The following is a 20,022-nucleotide window of genomic DNA, read 5'->3' on the forward strand; positions in this document are numbered from 1 at the left end:
GTTAATTTTGAAATGGCAAGTGTATTTATAATGCATGCTTTGCCAAAAAGTGTTAATTTTCTTCTTGTTAGATATTATTAAAAACTCAGGTTTTAGGGGCCTAATTTATTCACAATGGACAACATTTATTTCGATGTTGACAAATTTCCGAGTCTTATATGAAATAAAAGACACCAAAGAGTCGTCCACTTCTGCTTCATACTTAGATATTTTATTGAAAGTAGACATTAACGGCAAACTGACAACTCAACTGTATGGCAAACGGGATGATTTCAGCTTTCATATATTTATGTAGCAATATCCCATTATCACCTGCATATATATTTCAACTGATTCGATACGCAAGAGCTTGTTCTGCGTATGGTCAGTTTTTAAATCGAGGCAAGCTACTGACAAACAAGATGGTGGTACAGTGGTTTCAACAGTCTCGATTGAAGTCAGCATTTCGCAAATTATATGGTCGTTATAACGATCTAGTTCGTCAATACAACCTATCATTGGGTCAAATGCTGTCTGACTTGTTTCATACCGATTGTTAGGCCGTTCTTGGCACACTGACTATGACTACGGATAACTCCATTTACCTGAACAAGATATAGGGCTCACGGCGGGTGTGACCGGTCGACAGGGGATGCTTACTCCTCATAGGCACCTGATAGTGTGGCCAGGGGTCCGTGTTTGCCCAGCTATCTATTTTGTATTGCTTATAGAAGTTATGAGATTGATCACTGCTCGTTATCTTCACCTTTCATGATTTAGCCACCAGTGTACAGAAATATCGATGTAAATACCCAAATGTGGCGAGGAAAGCGAATGTGAAATCCGCAACTGCGAGTATATAATGTTTACTTGGGTAATGTTATTCATTTAAACATTTGTAATTAGCGTCGTTTTTCATTTTAGTATCATCCTCACGTTGGGTTTTTAATCAGATATATTATGATACGTTACATAGACCTACTGTCACGGGTACATTTCGGGGGGAAATTAACAAAAATAATCAAATTGATAGTGGAAATCACAATGCTTTATCTTAACAAAGGAATTATCTTTATTTTTTTCATTATATAGTCCACTCAACTTATATTGAAGTATGATATATTGAACTATCTGTTATATTGAAGCTTAGATAAGTCCCCCGGTAGTAATATTTGTGTAGTTCAGCATTAGTTATATTGAACTTTGGATATAATGAACAATTCAGGTCAGCCCCCTGAATTTCATTCTATCCGGAGTAGACCGTAGTTGTACTGCACCTACTGATGTTACACATTCATTAAATCAAATTATAATTCAATTCAAAGTTAGGAAATACAATATTTTAACATTTATAATTGAAAGATTAATTATTGTTTATACATGTAGTAAATTTTTGTAAATCTACCAGTTCGTAGAAACTGCAAGCACAAGATATATGTTGTTACAAGGTGAAGGCAGAAAAAGAATTTACCTTGCTGAAAAAATCAAAAAGTTTAGAAACATACGATGTGTCCTTTAAGTCTGAGTCGTCTGTTAACAAGTAAAATGGCAGACAAGTTTTGCTTCAAAAACGATTCTAAAAATACAAGTGAAAATATCGCCCCAGCTGTGAAATTATTTAGATGAAAGGTGAAAATAATGAAAAGTGATCAATCTCATAACTCCTATAAGCAACACAAAATAGAGGGTTGGGCAAAAACGGACACCTCGACATACCAGAGGTGATTTCAGATGCCTAGTAGGACTAAGTATCCTCTGTTGACTGGTCACACCCGCCATGAGTCCTATATCTTGATCAGGTAAACAGGGTAATCCGTAATCAAAACCAGTGTGGTAAGAACGGTCTAACAATTGATGTGAAACATTTCAGACAGAATTTAAACCAATGATAGGTTGTATTGGTAAAATAGATTGCGAAATGCTGACTTTAAACGAGACTGTTTGAAACTCTTGTAACATCACCTTGTTTGTCAGTAGCCTGTCTCGATTTAAAAACTTATCGAATCAATTGAGAGCTATAAACACTATCTGCAGGTGATAATGGAATATTGCTACATACATATGGTCAAAAGGGGATGCTTGCTCCTCCTAGGCATCTGATCCCATCTTGGTATATCCAGGGGTCTGTGTTTGCCTAACTCTCTATTTTGTATTGCTTATATGAGTTATGACATTGAATGCTATCACATTTCATAAATTCAAAGTATTATTGTTAATAGATGCAAGGTGAAGATAACGAACAGTGATCAATCTCATAACTCCTACAAGCAATACAAAATAGATAGTTGGGCAAACACGGACCCCTGGACACACCAGAGGTGGGATCAGGTGCCTAGGAGGAGTAAGCATCCCCTGTTGACCGGTCACATCCGCCGTGAGCCCCATATCCTGATCAGGTAAACGGAGTTATCCGCAGTCAAAATCAATGTGCCAAGAACGGCTTAACAATCGGTATGAAACACGTCAGACAGCATTTGACCCAATGCGAGGTTGTATTGACGAACTAGATCGTTATAACGACCATAGAATTTGCGAAATGCTGACTTCAATCGAGACTGTTGAAATCCCTGTAACATCAACTTGTTTGTCAGTAGCTTACCTCGATTTAAAAACTGACTATACCCAGAACAAGCTCTTGCATATCGAATCAATTGAGATATATAAACACCATATGCAGGTGATAATGGAATATTGCTACATAAATGTGGGAAGTTGACGATGGTGGTGTCCTTTATTTCCAGCTCACAGGGATATATAAAATCGACATATTAATGAAAGCTATCATTGTTGGAAGACCTGATCACCAAAGACCACGAAGATATTGTCAATGAGGAACTCTAGCATATTTTTTATTTCAACTTCAGAGTACTTGTGCGTGGAATCAGAGTGGTGTTTAACAAAGTAAGTTTTTGAATGACTGATCACTAGATATGAATATTTCCGTTTTCCGTTTTTGTTGAAGAAACAACTGTCTATGATGTCAAAAAGTCTAGTCTTTAATTTATCGTGAGGAATGGTCGTGTATAGTGTTGAAAAGTCATAGGTTTTAATGCAATTGATTTGGGGAAAATTCTGTGATTTCAAGTTTACTAAAAGTTCTTTAGAATGTTTTAGAATCCACATTTGATTAACACCACTTCTGGCATATGTAGTCGCACAGTAAGTTTGAAGTTTCTCCTTCACAGCTGTTAACATTTTCGTGAGGAGAAAAGATAGGGGCTTGGTAGAGCACTTACTGGATCCAGCAATGTATCTTTGTTTGTAAGGGTTTTTATGTAGTTTAGGAATCCAGTATAGGTATGGTAACTCATATAAAACGTTGTCGATATATCTATATCTCGCATTGAAGGCCACATCAAGACTTTTTATCTTCTCACGTAGACGTTTTTTTTAATAAATTCTGCTTCATAAGAATATAAAAACAGGTCAGCTGACAAATGAGCACAATGCGTTCAAACAGAAATTCCAACAGACTGTCGGAAGACCTGATCACCAAAGAAAAGATTTGCGATTTCAAGTCTAATATAAGTTCTTTAAAATGTTTAGAATCCACAATTGCTTTACACTAGTTCTGGAAAATGTTGGCATATCTAAATGTCGATTTGAATGTCACAGCAAGATATTTTTTCTTCTAATTTAGAAGCTTTGGAATAAACTCTGCTTTGGTGCAATTTCTTTTCTCTGATGTATAGTTTATATGAATGGAATTTTGACGCTTTTATTTGTGGCAAATTTTCCTCATCTGCCAAATAATTGAACATTTCTAACATTACTTGATGTACGGTATTTCCGAATCACACCGTCGGTTCTTTAACCTCAAATTTGCCAACAAAGAAATACCTACCATTAACTTAAGCAACGTCATTGGCCGTAAAAAGGTCAGTGTTTTAATCCATCATAATTCAATTCTAAGTCTACATTCTGTATTTACTACAAATAAACTTCTACTGTTCAATCCAAACAATCTTTACAGTGCCTACCTATAAACCATATTGAACAAAATCATTGTTTCAGCTATGATCCAACTGGACACGTCATTATTAGCTGTGTGGAATAAGTCCATTATTCAGGGGGCTGCGATATTTTAATTTGTGAAAGAACATCATTTCTATTATGAATTCTGTTGAAGACCATGTCACACAAATACTCTATTTAAAAAACACTACAATTCCTCATTTATGATAATTATGTAGATTTTGGCGTTCAGCCTGATGTAATGTAATGGGAATAAATGGTATTCCTTTTCTATATTATTTGCAATGCTTTCTTATGAGACAGAATTGATTTCAAAACTTCAACATCAAAAGAAATATTTTCCAATGGCCTCGATCTCGACATTTAGATTTATCGAGATTTTATCTATTAACACTATAATGAGATATATTGCATATACTGTAAAATGTTTGATGAATTTTATTTTCCTAAAATAAACGAACAGTTAACCCCCTTTGGCGTACCTTGTTCTATAGACTTATATACCTATCTCACAATATGCAGTCCCGTGGGAATCGGGGTTAGAATAGGTCCTATTTTTCCCTTGCTTGTCGTAAGAGGCGACTAAATTGGGTGGTCCTTTGGATGATATCACAAAAGCCGAGGTCCCATGCCACAGTAGGTGTGGCACGATAAAACTCCCTCCCTGCTCAAAGGCCATAAGCGCCGAGCATAGGCGTAAATTTTGCAGCCCTTCACCGGTAATGGAGACGTCTCCATATGAGTGAAAGATTCTCGAGAGGGACGTTAAACAATATTCAATCGATCACAATATGCATATGGATTGAGCATAGCCCTAAGGATTGTGAAGAAGGGAAAAATAAAATAATTTTCGAAAATTTTGAGTGCGCTAAATAATGTACCATTTCTAGTATTATCACAGACGTGTAACACCTAGTTCTTCACTTTCGGCACAACTGGTATCATCCTTTAGATCCTTGCTTTCCGGAAAATTTAATCTTAAATTTTCTCTTGTTTTTCTTTGAAAAAATGTCGGAGTTTGATTATCCCTGTCTGTTTTATGAATCTCTGGTGAATCTCTTTCGTTTTCAACATTGTTTTTATCATCACAAGAATCATTGTTATCTTTTATTGGTACATCAAAGTTACGTGACTGGGATCTGAACGAAGAACACAATTTCACATGTCCTATGATCTCTTTAATTTCCTGGTCATCCAAGGCTCTATTTACAGCCCCTTTCTGGATTTCGTTAACATTGTCCAAACTTCCGTTGACGTCCCTATCTTGTTCGTTATCAGTTACGTTACCAATAATTCCTAACATCCTACTTTTATCTTCCTCCGTGGTATACACATCTATCTCAACGTTCAAGTTGGGGTCCTTGGCCCACTCCTGTTCCACTCCACTACCAAGGACGACGAACGCCATGGCCCCTGTCAGTCCTACCCCGGTGCAGATAAAGAAGACGGTCTGCCATTCCTCTCGAGTGCCCTAGCATGTACAGAAACCACTTTGTTAATAACAGAAACAACTTTTCTATTGTATCAGAGCCACAATGCCCCCGTGTTATCAAGAATACAATATTATGTCATCTAAAACTTGGTATCAAATGTTCTTAACATATAAGGGGATTTACCAAACAAAATTTAAAAATCAGTGACACATATAGGAAATATTCATCAAGTAAAATAAAATCCTGAAATATCAAAGTGAATTGAAATATAATTTCCAAACAAAAAGCTCACGATAAAACGATTTATTTTATGATTTTTTTTTTCAAAATATGCAATGATATGTAAAGGTCAGCTAACATATTATGAAGCTTATGTATTTTATTTAAACTTCTGCAAGGGGATATAACTCCAACAATAAAAACCACTATCCATGTTTATAGACCAGACAAACACCGAAACATCTACCACATTCAGAATTAAACATTTGTTTTACAGAGATTTAGCGCTACAGAAATGATGTATAATAATACACTTACGTTTTTGGTTAACTCCGATGTAACGATGGGTGAAAGTAATGCAGCTGCTGACGCCATACTACTTGTCATGCCGTTCAAAACACCGGCAAATCTAAAACAATTTCAATTGCTTTAGAAATAATTATCCTTTCAAGAACATTTGCTACAAACACTATTTTTTCCCAAAAATTACGATAATGAAAGCAAGCATTTATAAGTAAATTGAATACAAATTTACCGTATGCAATGTAATTTATCCTCATGACTTATCCAAATAGTGGAAAATTTTATATAGAGTTATATAGGGAAGTATCTATAATACAGTATCTGTAAAAGTGATTATTTACACTGGAGGAGAAGTACGCGTATGTACATGTATTTATATTTTTACGAGTAGGTGAAATTTATGTGCTTATTATAAGTTTTACATTATGACCCCTGGGTCGAGGCCTCTGCTGGTGGACTGTTAGTCCCCGAGGGTCTCTACAGCCCAGTAGCTAAGTGCTTCGGTACTAGCTTGAAAATACGGATGTATATTTAATTGCTGTTATAAAATTTAGAAATTCATTTCAAAATTAAGGATTATCTCCCTCATGCATAGCTCTTATCCTTAGACGAATTTGACTCCACTTTTTTGGCACGCTGTTTTTGACTATAATAGTTCTAAAACTTCATAGTTATTTCGGATTTCAAACATTTCGGTTGAGCATCACTGAAGAGACATTATTTGTTGAAATGTGCATCTGGTGCATCAAAATTGGTACCGTATAAGTTTTACATTATGACCCCTGGGTCGAGGCCTCTGCTGGTGAACTGTTAGTACCCGAGGGTCTCTACAGCCCAGTAACTAAGTACTTCGTTACTAGCTTGAAAATACGGATATATATTTAATTGCTGTTATAAAATATAGAAATTCATTTCAAAATTAAGGATTATCTCACTCATGCATAGCTCTTATCCTTAGACGAATTTGACTCCACTTTTTTGGCACGCTGTTTTTGACTATAATAGTTCTAAAACTTCATAGTTATTTCGGATTTCAAACATTTCGGTTGAGCATCACTGAAGAGACATTATTTGTTGAAATGTGCATCTGGTGCATCAAAATTGGTACCGTATAAGTTTTACATTATGACCCCTGGGTCGAGGCCTCTGCTGGTGAACTGTTAGTACCCGAGGGTCTCTACAGCCCAGTAACTAAGTACTTCGTTACTAGCTTGAAAATACGGATATATATTTAATTGTTGTTATAAAATATAGAAATTCATTTCAAAATTAAGGATTATCTCACTCATGCATAGCTCTTATCCTTGGACGAATTTGGCTCCACTTTTTTTTTTGGCACTTCATTGTTATTTCGGATTTCAAAAATTTTGGTTGAGCATCACTGAAGAGACATTATTTGTCGAAATGCACATCTGCTGCATCAAAATTGGTACCGTATAAGTTTTACCTTATTATATAACCGCGTACTTTGTGTAAATTTCCCATGCATAAATAAACACAATTACAGCAATCTATTTCCACTTTTGAACATCATAGACAATTTTGAAAAACCTTTCTTATTTTAGGAATTTCATATTTGTAGTTATTACAACCAATCTAGCCAAATATATATCAACCCATGCATTTTTTGTGTGTGCATCAAGTGTGCTTCAACGGTTATGTACATGTAGCATACTTTTGGGGAAATCTGCAGAAATTTTCATTTCGTAGATTTGAAATAGTACATAACAGTTGTGTGTGCGTATCTGTGTGTCTGCATATGTGTATGTTTATGTGTATTTGCTTGCGTGCCTTTGTGTATAGTAGTTGTTGTTGATTATGTTTTCTGAAGTTGAGATAATGATATCTTACGTAGTTAATTTCATGTGAATGGAATGCACCATAATTATTTCTATCAATTGGGAGATATCATTCGTTCTCCATAATATTTATCATAACATTTACGATTGCTTATATAATTAGGAAAAATAATCTGTAGTGCTATTTCGCTCTCTTTCACTCTCACTCCCTCATACCTAGGTGCGATGTCGATGTGGTTGACTCGGAAGCCCGAATTATTCAATGATTGAACTGTGCTGTATGTCACCAATAAAATAACAGCTGTTGTCCTCTCGGATTGCTCCATGTAACTCATCCAAATCAGAAAGGGTGTAGAAAACACCATACCTGTCATATTGATAGCGAATTTTCAAACCTACTAACGGAGGGACAATTCTCAGAATTATAAAGATTATAACTTCAAAGTAATTTTTGTAATTTGAAATGAACATATAGAGAATTGCATTAAGATTTCTTTATTGGTGTCGTCTTACTTATTTTACCTGAGGCGTGAAAAATCTTTCTTGTGGCAGTTACCGAGAGATATTCCTTGATCATTAGTTTATCTGCCAACATTCCGCTAGCAATGGCCGCGACGAACCGACCAATGAATGGTAAAGAAGACAACAAACCATTCTAAATGTGAAGAGGGAAACAATTAGAAAATAATGGAATACAAGTCAAGTGTTTAGTTTTATTTCTATTTTTGTTATATAATCCGTTGTTATTTTAGGTTTTTATATACTCCTTTGTTAGCTGACTTGTTTTTATATTCCTATGAAGCAGAATTCATTCAAAAACGTCTACCTGAGAAGAATTCCTTGCTTTGACCTTCAATTCGATATTTAGATAAATCGTATGTCGATTCGATATATCCCAGTGAACTCGAAATTAAAGACATCACAGAGTCGTCCACTTCTGCTTCATATTTAGATATCTTATTGAAAGTAGATATTAGCGGCAAATTAACAACTCAACGTTATGACAAACGGGATTATTTCAGCTTCTCCATCGTTAACATCCGACATTGTATTAGCAATATTCCATTATCATCTGCATATGGTGTTGATATATCTCAGCTGATTTGATACGCAAGAGCTTGTTTTGCGTATGGTCAATTTTTAAATCGAGGTAAGCTTCTCACAAACCATCTTCGATATGTTCAGCTTCTCTAAAACCTTGGCTGCATTACCAAGATTTTCGTGACAACAATCTCCTGCATATGATTGGATGTTGGATGCAGGCCAAGTCCCCTGCAGAGAGTGTGTTACATCAGAACACGTCAAAGAGGAAGAAATTTGTAAACAATTAGTTATTGTCTTCAAAACGCTTCCATTTAATCAGGTTTCTATTGTTTCCATACTATATGGTGGTATGTTGATTGTGCAATGAGGCTTTACCTACGAAAATAATTTATTGATTTTAAATGATTTACATATAAAACAGTATAACTCACTGATTGCTTGCAGCTTTTTTAACATACAAAGTGGAATTGAAAAACGCATTTTCATTGGTTGAACATCAGATAACCCAAAAAGTTTGTTTTTGTAGAGAAGCGGAGCGGATTGTAAACCCTTGGCTAGCGAAGATGCTGACAAACAAGTTGATGGTGCTAGGTTTCAACAGTCTCGTTTAAAGTCAGCATTTCGCAAATTCTATGGTCGTTTTAACTATCTAGTTTGCCAATACAACCAATCATTGGGCCAAAGGCTGGCTGACGTGTTTCATACCGATTGTTAAACCTTTCTTGGCTCACTGATTTTGTCTACGGATACCTCCATTAACCTGATGAAGATATAGGGTTCAGGGCGCGTGTGAACGGTCGACAGGGGATCCTTACACCTCCTAGAGACCTGATCCCACCTTTTGATGTGTCCAGGGGTTCGTACTTGCCCAACTTCCTATTTTCTATTGCTGATAGGAGTTATGACATTGATCACTGTTCCCTATATTCACCTTTCATATCGAAGAGATTCCACTTGTATTACCTGTAGGTGTCCAATCAGTTGACAATTAATGTCCATTATTTTCAATAAAGGACAGATACTGTATATCATAAAAAATAATGGACAGGTAATCACAATTAGGCTGAAAATAAGAGAAAGACAATTCATTTGTTAAACACAAATTTGATTTTCAATTTTCATTATCAACACGGATATCGGAAAACCACTTAAACGAATATTTCTCCTTAGTATAATTCTATGCGTTACCTTTAAGAATCATATTTTTTAAATTCTATCAGCATTAATATATCGCATCAAAACTTAGATTTGAAAGACACATTTTTTTGCAATACTTGAATTTCAAAGTTCAAAAAGAACATTCCGAAACTTCTTCATAACGCTTTTTTTTTTTTTTTTTTTTTGATTTTTTTTTTTGATTTTTTTTTTCATTATCATGTTCTAATTCTGAATTATTATTTTCGCCCCCGTGAATAATTTCACTTCATTTCACGAAATGGGCATCTTGGGTTCTATTGATTGGGGTTAATTATATTCTCGTCCATTGCATTCGAAAAAGCAATGGTTTTCAGATCAAAATTTGAATCCATAGCTTTCTTGCTCTCCATATCTAAAATGTTATGTTGTTCGTCCTTCGTTGTCGGAGATGAATATGACATCTAGTCTCTAGCTGAAGTGGTTCGGTGTGTCCGGAGGTGGCTGATGAGACCAATCCGGGCAAAGAAGCCGTTCCCACAGGTAGGACATAAGTGGATGGGCAATGTGATGTTGGTGCTGGCGGCTCTAGCCTTAAGCGCTGCACGTTTATGCTCGGTTTGAAGGGACCTACACTCATCTTCTGTGTTGGCTCTTTTCGTGATGTGATGGCGCCAGGAGGGTCTGTCCGAGGCTGTTGACTCCCAGGTCTCGTTGCTGATGTTGAAGTCTTTTAGTGAAATATTCAGACTGTCTTTAAAGCGTTTTCCCTGCCATCCAACCTTGCGCTTGCCTTCACTGAGTTTGCCATAGAGGAGTTGTTTTGGTATGCGGTTGTCTGACATTCGGGATACGTGGCATGCCCATTTCAATTGGGCCTTACACATGATGGTGAGGGTACTCGGCAAGTTGGCCCGCCTCATGACATCTGTTTCGGGGATTTCCTGCCAGCGGATGTGAAGTAGGTTTCGAAGGCATCTGAGGTGGAAGTGATTTAGAAGTTTTTCGTGTCGTCTGTATGGTGTCCTGGCTTCGGATCCATAGAGGAAGGTGGCGAGAACCACTGCCCGGTAGACTTTCAGCTTCGTCTCAAGCTTGATTCCTCTTCTCTTCCAAACATTCTTTCACAGTCTTCCGAAGGCGATGCTTGCCTTTGCAATTCCGTAGCTGATTTCAGCGTCGATGTTGGACTAGCGGGAGAGTAGGTGAAAGTCTCAACTGCCTTGAGAGTTTGTCCATTCACTAAGATGTACGGTTCATGGTACTAGTTACCTGGCGCTGGATCGGTGTTTATGGTGAGACCGAAGTTGTTGCAGGCTGTGCAGAAGCTGTCCAACTCCGTTTGCATCTCTTACTCATCACTGACATTAAGGGTGCAGTCATCAGCGAAAAGAAAATCCCTGAGAACAGTCTCTTTCCCTTTCGTGACGGCCTGTAGACGCCTGAGGTTAAACAGCTTTCCGTATGTTCTGAAGCTCATGTTTATGCCAGGATCAGTGTCTGTGAAGGCGTCGGACAACATTGCTGAAAACATCAAGCTGAACAGGGTTGGGGCCAAGACACAACCCGGTTTTACCCCCATTTGACACCGGGAAGGCTTCGGAGGGTTCATCGTCATCCAGGACTCGGGCCATCATGCCATCATGGAACTAGCGGACAATAGCAATGAATGTACTTGGGCAGTGAAACTTTTCCAGGATTTTCCACAGTCCGTCTCATTTGACTGTGTCGAAGGCCTTAGTCAAGTCTACAAAAGTCGTGAAGAGGTCGCGATGCTGTTCCATGCACTTTTCCTGGAGTTGGTGGGCGGCAAACATCATATATGTTGTTCCTCGACCTGCGCGGAAGCCGTACTGACTCTCATGGAGGAATCCCCGCTCTAGCTGTTTCAGTAAGCGGTTGAGGAGGACGCGGGCAAGGATCTTGCCGGCTATTGACAGAAGGGATGGTCCTCGGTGGTTGTCGCAGGACCGACGATTCCCTTTGCGCTTGTAGATATGGACGATCGTGGCGTCTCTGAACTCCGGTGGTAACTGCTATCTAAAATGTATCACTTATCAAAACTGCATTCGAAGTACTTTCATTAACATCCTTAAATTTTGATTGCACAATGAAAATGCTCTCCCCACCAGAGGAATGGGTCAGTGCTATAGAGTGAGTGAATATAAAACCTGCAGTATAAGACACACTTGATTACTTACCTGACACTGTCCAATAAGTGAACAAAAGAAACAGATTTCTACACAAGACTGGTTATATTGTCAGACTAATTTAAAACAGATTTATTCATAATTATGATTTTGTCATTAGGCGTAACTAATTTTGTCCATTCTTACAACAAAATATGTAATGCTTTAAGTAGGATATAATCCTCAAACTGTCCATTCTGTGAGAGAGAAACGTTTTTAGCCCAAAAGACCTCGATCAGTTCTTTCTCTCACACAATGGACAGGTTTTGGCTTTTATCCTTTACATAGACTAAATGCATACTCTGTACTATTGTATCAAAATTGCTTGATACTTTAGAATCCAAATATTTTCAATCTGTTCTTTAATCATAACGTACCGTAGCTATCTCAAACTTCAAAACGTCGCTCATGTATAAAGGCAGGAAAGTTCCTATGGTCGTAAAAAGAAAGGCGTGTGACATATGGGCTATCATGACTCCCCAGAAAGGACCGGAAGTCATGATTTTTATCCAAGGAGGCGAGGGCATCTACAATCCAGGAAATTTATTTTTAATCATAATAATGTTCATGCTTTCGAATGTTTATGTATTCAATGGAATATTGATAATATACATGTACATTGAGTTTTCCCCTTCACATTTTTTGTCTTCGCTGAGATCTGGAATGCATGTATTTTAACTGCAAACGTTTGGTTGCACCTCGATTAAATACGTCATCCAGGTTGGCCTATTTTAGTTGAGACCTCTAGTACATTTGTTATGGTTATAAATTCCTACCTTTTCTAACGTACTGTCCCGTCGTTTATAGTTGATGATTGCCCGTTCTTTCCACGTAATTCTGGGATGATCATCCGGTCTGTCGTATACCACACACACCCACAACAGCAGAGACAAAAAATTGACAGTGCCTGGATGTGATATATCAGTTCAAAGTGGAATAAATGTATGGATTATATGTAGAGTATGGGGACAAAAGTGTTGACAGAAAATGGCGTCACATTTCCAACACAAGAGAGGCAAGTCATACGAAAAACCGTCTTGACAGCTGCTTTACTGGAATAAAGAAACAATTACTTACCTCCGTATTTAGTTCTAGGTGACCCTTCAATCGGATGACTTGCTGGATTCTCCGGGGAACCGAATTATAACGGTTTTTGACAATTTAAGTTAATGTCCTACCATATCTTGAGCGTGTGCTGAAAAAGTTCGTCGGCGGAATGTGTATTATGCATTTGTAATTGAATTTTTTTTTTAAATATATAACCAAACATTTTCAATGATGTTCAACTCTGGAGACGGTGCAGGCCAGCTTACATTTTTATTCAATTTCTGGCGATGAATTTCTGTGTCAAACGAGACCATTAAAATTCCCTTCAACTCGACATAATGTTCCAACTGAAAACACAAGCACCCCAAACCGTAATGCTCAACTTTCGACCATTGTGTCGTGGTACTAAATCGGGTTTCCCCGGCTTGGCTTTCTTCCATGCACAATCACGGTTATTTTATGTACATATATCTGAGATTCTTCACTAGATATTACTTTAGACCACTGATTTTGTACATCCCACCACCTCTTCTCTCTACACCATGCCAAGCGTTTCTTCCTGTTGACATTTTTCACTACAACTTTCTTCTTATATACACCTCTGGAGAAGCCATTTTCTTTAAGTCTGAGACACTGATGCTGGTCTTATGTCATTAAATCCTTAAGTAATGTCTATTTATGGAGCCTGTCGGTCTTTGTTTACGATTCTCTAGAGCCTCCGATATTCCCGATCGTCAACGAAACGAAGCCGGTCTGATGTCAACAAAATTTCTATCGATCCAGTGCTTTGAAAGTTACAGACAACTCGATATACTGAAGCTAGAGATTTGTTGATACTGCTTGTAATCGCTGATATTTTTTCTCCGTTTGAATGTAGCTGTATAATTTCTTGTTTCAAGGGTTGTGAACTTTCCTGACGTATCCATTTTTTACCGAGGTATAATATAAACAAAACTATGAGCAGACGATCTAATTTACCAATACGTAATGCCGCATGTGACCCACGCAGATATATTTATATTTCCTGAGAATTTACATGCCTCGAACCCTGAACAGATATAGACAGATCTATGATATGTTACCGCGACGTCATTTTTTCTCAAAACGTTTGTCCCCCCTACTGTACATGTATTTCACTAATTTCATATGATATGATTACAGATATGAAAACCAAAAAAACCTTACATATGTTGATGAGTAAATATTTGATAATTGTGTGCGTATTACTTACAAAAGACGTAGAAAATGAAAGGCCATCCGTTATGAATTGGAATCATGCAGATAAATCCAGAGAGCGAAAAGGACAATATTGATCCAATCATCGTACCTATAATTTATAATACATTGGTCTGATCATCAATTCTAAAAAAATTATCACATTGTTCCTGCTATAAAACTTAAAGGTTACAATACATTGAACACTGAATATGAACTGTGATATTACGAGGAGATGTGGGCGATATTTCTGCGATGACCTGATGAGAACTGAAAATTTACATAGTTAAACATTGATTTTGCTATTTGATAAAGATTTTTATACCCACAAAGTAGTATAAGTCCTGAACTCAAAGAATCTTTTATGCTACATCTTTTATATATGGCGAAGAATCATACTTTATTTCATCTAAATCTGATACCATTGTATTTCACACCACGTCATTCGAACATTGCACATTGATTCTCTAGATCTACACGTACTGTGATTTACGACTCATACTTTTAGAAACATTCAATTGATGATTTGAATGTGGTTGATGTTGTGTTGCAATAGTTATGTTATTTTTAGTCAATTGCATGATTTCACACAATTTATATAACATCTTTGCTGCTCTTTTTCACTTATACCTGTTTCCATTGCTCTGCAAAGGGTGGTGACAATGTCAAAAATGTCCATTGGATTCAAAATAAAACTAGTACATGTATGGTGACATAAAATGAAGATAACAAACAGTGATCAATTTTATAACTCCTATAAAGAATGAAGATTAATAATAGGGTAAGCATGGATCCCTGGACATAGCAGAGGTTGTATCATGTGTCTGATAGGAGTAAACATTCCTTGTCGAAGGGTTGCATACGCCGTGGACGCTTTATCTCGATTGGGTAAACGGAGTAATCTGTAGTCAAAATCAGTGTATAAAGAACGGCTTAATATTCAGTATGAAACATGTCAGACAGCATTTGACTTAATCACAGGTTGTATTTGTAAAGAAGCAAGTACAGTTTCTACGGCCATCCGGTCCAGAAAATGGATGATTTCAGTAGGAGTACCAAAATCTGTAATTCAAATAAGGAATGTATAAACAAACCTAAACTACGTTCAATTTGATCCAAATTTGTTTTGTGCAGGAAGCGTGAAATCGGCATAAAATTGCAAAAATACCAAAATCAATTAAAAAATTCATAGAGTCAGGCAGTTTTCATTTCTGAAAACATACAGCCAATGCGTCGAGCAATTCATATTCAAATACATTTTTATCTTCTATTAACACACAATATATATATATATCAATTTCGTTTTCCTCGACAGATGGGCATACCTTTTCCTAAGCATTAATCTGCATGAAATTTAACAGTTGTCAAGCTCTTCTTTTTTTTTAAAAAATGCGGGGGAAAGTCTTATCTATAACGTAATAATACTATCAAATACGCAACAGTTTTGATTTAAGGAAGTTAGCTCCTGAGCTTTTGAGCACAACTGCAAAAGTATTTACTGGTTCTATATTCATCCCATTGGTGCAAACGTATTACACATCTATTACTGAACCCTATCCAGTTGAAAAAATTGTGTCAATTCAAATTTTGGAAAGGTTTTTGCAAGGACTATATTTTGTGGCGGAAGGATTGGTTAATCAAAAAGTTCTAAATCTGCGTGATATTGCATTATCTGTTTCATCTCAAATATCTTCTATTTTATACCCCTATACGTGTATTTCAGTTTTATGATCTATAATACATGTAGTTGAGACTTGGAACTAGATCAAATGTTGTAATTCATTAATTTGGCTTATATATTTTTCCAAATAAAACACCGATTCCTAGAAAAGTCTAATTTAATTTACTCAAAATTTTGTATGAAAATTCACTAATGTTGCCAATGATTCAAAATTTTGGTCTCCAACCCCCACTTTTTTTTTATTTCCATTTTAAATTTTAAGACAAGACCTTGACAATCTTGTCAAATTTTAGAAATTGACATTACTCCTAATATGCCTTTTTAAATTCTTCAATTTGATATTTTTTTCATATATCAAGTGCAAAAAAGTCATAATTTATTTTCATTACTTATATTAAACTTTTTTTTATCGGTATTGTTAGATGACATGATTATTTATCTACTTTATGTAATGATTGATTTCTGTTGCTTATATTGTATTCACACCAAAAGACAAATCAAGTTTAATTGAATAAATTCAAGTGCAAAAAGGTCATGTTTAGAACACTGTAGCTCAATAACAAGCATTGCGACCCCAGTTTTTCTTTTCAATTTCCTAATACCCCTTCAACGTAGAAATCAAAAATACACTTCCCAAAAAATTGGCATTACTCCAAATGCCAGGTGCGAACCACTTTAAGTTGAAATAGGATACTTGGCATTATATATTTAACTCATTTAAAAAACAGATTACGTTCTATTAGGCCTATAGATATGCACAGTTGTACCTTTTTCTTAGATCGTCATAACCACCATCAAGTGCGAAATGCTGACATTAAACGAGATTGTTAGTACCTCTGTAACATGAACACGCTCATGCATATGGAATCATTTGATACATCAAAACGATATGCAGGTTATAATGCAATATTTTCACATAAGTACAGGTAGTTGACGATGGACAAGCTGAAATGAAGCTATACACGAGTGATAATAAATAACTCCCATAGCAATGTACCATTACGCCGTGAATTGGACCGTGTTTCAGTTTATTTACCTGCATTTGCAACAGCAACTATCTGTGCACGCTCAGACACTGGCACCCATTTGGAAACAATGGCCGTCATACTAGGTTGTAGACCTCCCTATACAAATAAAACAAAATAGAGTATTTAATTAATGTGCACGTTTACACAGATATCTAGGACTTGCCCTAAAATATATAGAAAACACTGATATATCGCATATTCACTGCAGATAGTCCGACATATCATCTAAGGAATACAACAATATAGGAATTGACGGTGGTAGGTGACAATTGGCAATACAAGTTAACTTTACTGGTCACAAGTCTTCTACTGGTTAGACCACTTTCTACGCAACTGAACATTAAGGATTCGATTATCCCATCACAATGCAGCGTCAAACATAAGACGTTTAAAAAGGTGATGACTGTTCCTTTGCCAAAGGCACGGCGTTAGAAATGAAATCCACAGGCTTACTGGTATCACCTTCAAATGGTGGTCCCGTGTCGCACTAGGTCTTAGCATGATAAAGAACCCTCGCTACTTCAGACTTGAATGTAATGATAGGTCAATTCGAGGCATTTAACTTAAAGCTGGTGAGACATATATACCTACATACAGATTGATTGATTGATTGAATATTGTTTAACGTCCCTCTCCAGAATATTTCACTCTTATCGAGACGTCAAGGGCTACAAAATTTAGGCCTATGTTCGGCGCTTATGGCCTTTGAGCTGGGAGGGATCTTTATCGTGACACAGCTGCTGTGACACAGGGCCTCAGTGTTTGTGGTCTCATCCGAAGTGTCACCCCATTTATTCGGCTCGCAGGGGGTATTGAGGACCTATTCTAACCCGGATCCCCACGGGATTCCCACATACAAAAAACGATTTTACTTTAAAGAGATATAGGGAACATTGTAAACTTTCACATTTACCGCGGATAGTCCGATACAGCATCGCAGAACTACAACAGTGTAGGGATTGGCTGTGGCAGCAATTGGCAAGACAGCTGACAGAAGAACCAGACACAACGTCATAACAATCACCACCTTCTTCCCACTAAATCTTCCGGACAGATATCCGCCAATCAAAGGCGTGATAGGGTATGTGTAGAACGAGGACTGCAAAATCAGGCCCTCCATCTCACTGTCCCAAACAATGTTCCACAGCTACAATTTCAACTAATGGCATTTTCATAAAAGCCTCAATTAAACTGGGTAGAACTGTTCATTTTTAATTTTAAAAATCATACCATAATATTTTCATTTTCTATAAATACAGACCGAAAAATCAGGAAACTTTACCCCTCTCTGTGTTGTGGAATTTATTGTTACATTCGTGTTTGAATAGTTTCCTATGTCAAAATTGAATCCAGCGTCATAATTGGATTCGATGCACACGACAGCCATGCTCATACATTGTTGTAACAGAACAGAACACGTGACCATAATTAAACATGAAAAGGCCATCAGCCAGCGACATGATGTGTATTTTTCCAGAAAGCCTAGATTCAGCAATTGTTCGGAACTGTAAAGTGAAGTTGTCGGGAAATTTCGAATGGAAATCCCAGATCTCTGATTCTCCTTGCTGCTCGATTGTTTTTCATCGATGAAAGAAACTCTTGACGAACTCTTTGTCGAAATAACATCCCAAACTTTGTCTTGTTGTTTGAAAGAAAATATATTATATTTGTGTCATTGACAATACTTAGTTATATGTAGATAGATCGTTTATGGTAAACAAAAAATCTGTTCACTTTTGACTTTATAGGCAACATAAATTGTATAAATATTTTAGATTCATATCTAAGTCGAAGACAACTCTGATTCGATTTAAAGATATATTTAATTCATTTACCAAATTCAATCACTGAATTAATGTTACACCTGGTCCCATTGCTTGGCAGAGGGTGGTGTCAATATTGAAAAAATGTCCTTAGTATTCAAAGTAATACTAGTACATGTATGAGGATACAACGTTAAGATAACGAACAGTGATCAATCTTATAACTCCTGTAAAGAATACAAATTAAGAATAGGATAGACTGAATTAATGTTTGCTTCAACTGCATTGGAGATACATAGACTTGAAGAACTTTCTCTGACTACAGTGGAACTGCAATTGCTATTACGTATACATCGATCAAACATAATAATATTATAATACAATGCACGAAACATATTGATTTGCAAAATGCAACACCCAGTTAAAAGAAAAAGGTATGAGAAAGCAACACTAAATTGCAAAGATTACGACTAATTTTTAGATTGAAATCCATCGTACTTTTAATATTTTTACACAAACTTGAAATAAGGTGAAAACATAGAATTGCATATATGAGCACGAAAACTTTTTCTTCCTGCATGGTCAAGAGATTGTTGTAATATCATTCACAGATAATAATAATCTTATATAATTTTAATATAGTCCAAGTGAAAGAACTTTTGTTAATGAACACGTTCGTCTTGACATGAGTATATCGAAACAACCTCCCAAAAGTGAAGGTGTGAAAGTCTGCTTACAACCTCCCAAAAGTGAAGGTGTGAAAGTCTGCTTACAACCTCCCAAAAGTGAAGGTGTGAAAGTCTGCTTTTCGCAAATTCTATAGTCGTTATAACGATCTAGTTTGCCATTACACCCTACCATTGGTTTAAATGCTTTCTGACGTGTTTTATACTGATTTTAGGCTGTTCTTGGCACACTGATTTTGACTACGGATCACCCCGTTTACCTGATCAAGATATCGGGCTCACAGCGAATGTGACCGGTCTGCAGGGGATGTTTACCCCTCTTAGACACTTGATCCCACCTCTGGAATATCAGGATGTCCATGTTTTCACAACTCTCTATTCTTTATTCCTTAAAGGAGTTACGAGATTGATCAACTTGATGAAAACAGTTCAAAATTTTGTACTTTCAATACACCCTTCGGGCGTTATAGATTTATCAGAATGTCCTTTGGAATTAAATCAGCTCCTGAGGTATTTCAAAAGATCAT

General features: G+C 36.6%; 1 protein-coding gene across 1 annotated transcript; it reads right to left on the bottom strand.

The window, feature by feature from the left end:
- Nucleotides 1-4,030: 4,030 nt before the first annotated feature.
- LOC130048472 (sialin-like) lies at nucleotides 4,031-19,856 on the bottom strand. The gene is made up of 11 exons (XM_056145260.1): nucleotides 19,811-19,856; nucleotides 18,329-18,684; nucleotides 17,960-18,193; nucleotides 17,055-17,142; nucleotides 14,354-14,449; nucleotides 12,852-12,982; nucleotides 12,453-12,602; nucleotides 8,231-8,363; nucleotides 7,925-8,075; nucleotides 5,925-6,015; nucleotides 4,031-5,425 (listed from the first exon to the last, which is right to left on the bottom strand). The coding sequence occupies exons 1-11, from the start codon at nucleotides 19,854-19,856 to the stop codon at nucleotides 4,850-4,852; spliced, it is 2,052 nt and encodes a 683-aa protein (XP_056001235.1). The 3' UTR covers nucleotides 4,031-4,849.
- Between the last annotated feature and the right edge of the window lie 166 nt (nucleotides 19,857-20,022).

This window comes from Ostrea edulis, chromosome 1, assembly GCF_947568905.1.
Source record: "Ostrea edulis chromosome 1, xbOstEdul1.1, whole genome shotgun sequence".
Classification (NCBI taxonomy): Eukaryota; Metazoa; Mollusca; class Bivalvia; order Ostreida; family Ostreidae; genus Ostrea; species Ostrea edulis.

Bases quoted from the DNA above. Each gene is read 5' to 3' on its own strand.
- LOC130048472 (XM_056145260.1), bottom strand. From the start codon at position 19,856: ATGGACATCCTGATATTCCAGAGGTGGGATCAAGTGTCTAAGAGGG. The intron at 8,364-12,452 runs GTACGTTATGAT...CTTCACATTTAG, and splicing joins TGAAGTTTGAGATAGCTACG to AATGGTTTGTTGTCTTCTTT. The intron at 5,426-5,924 runs GTAAGTGTATTA...TGTACATGCTAG, and splicing joins CATCGGAGTTAACCAAAAAC to GGCACTCGAGAGGAATGGCA.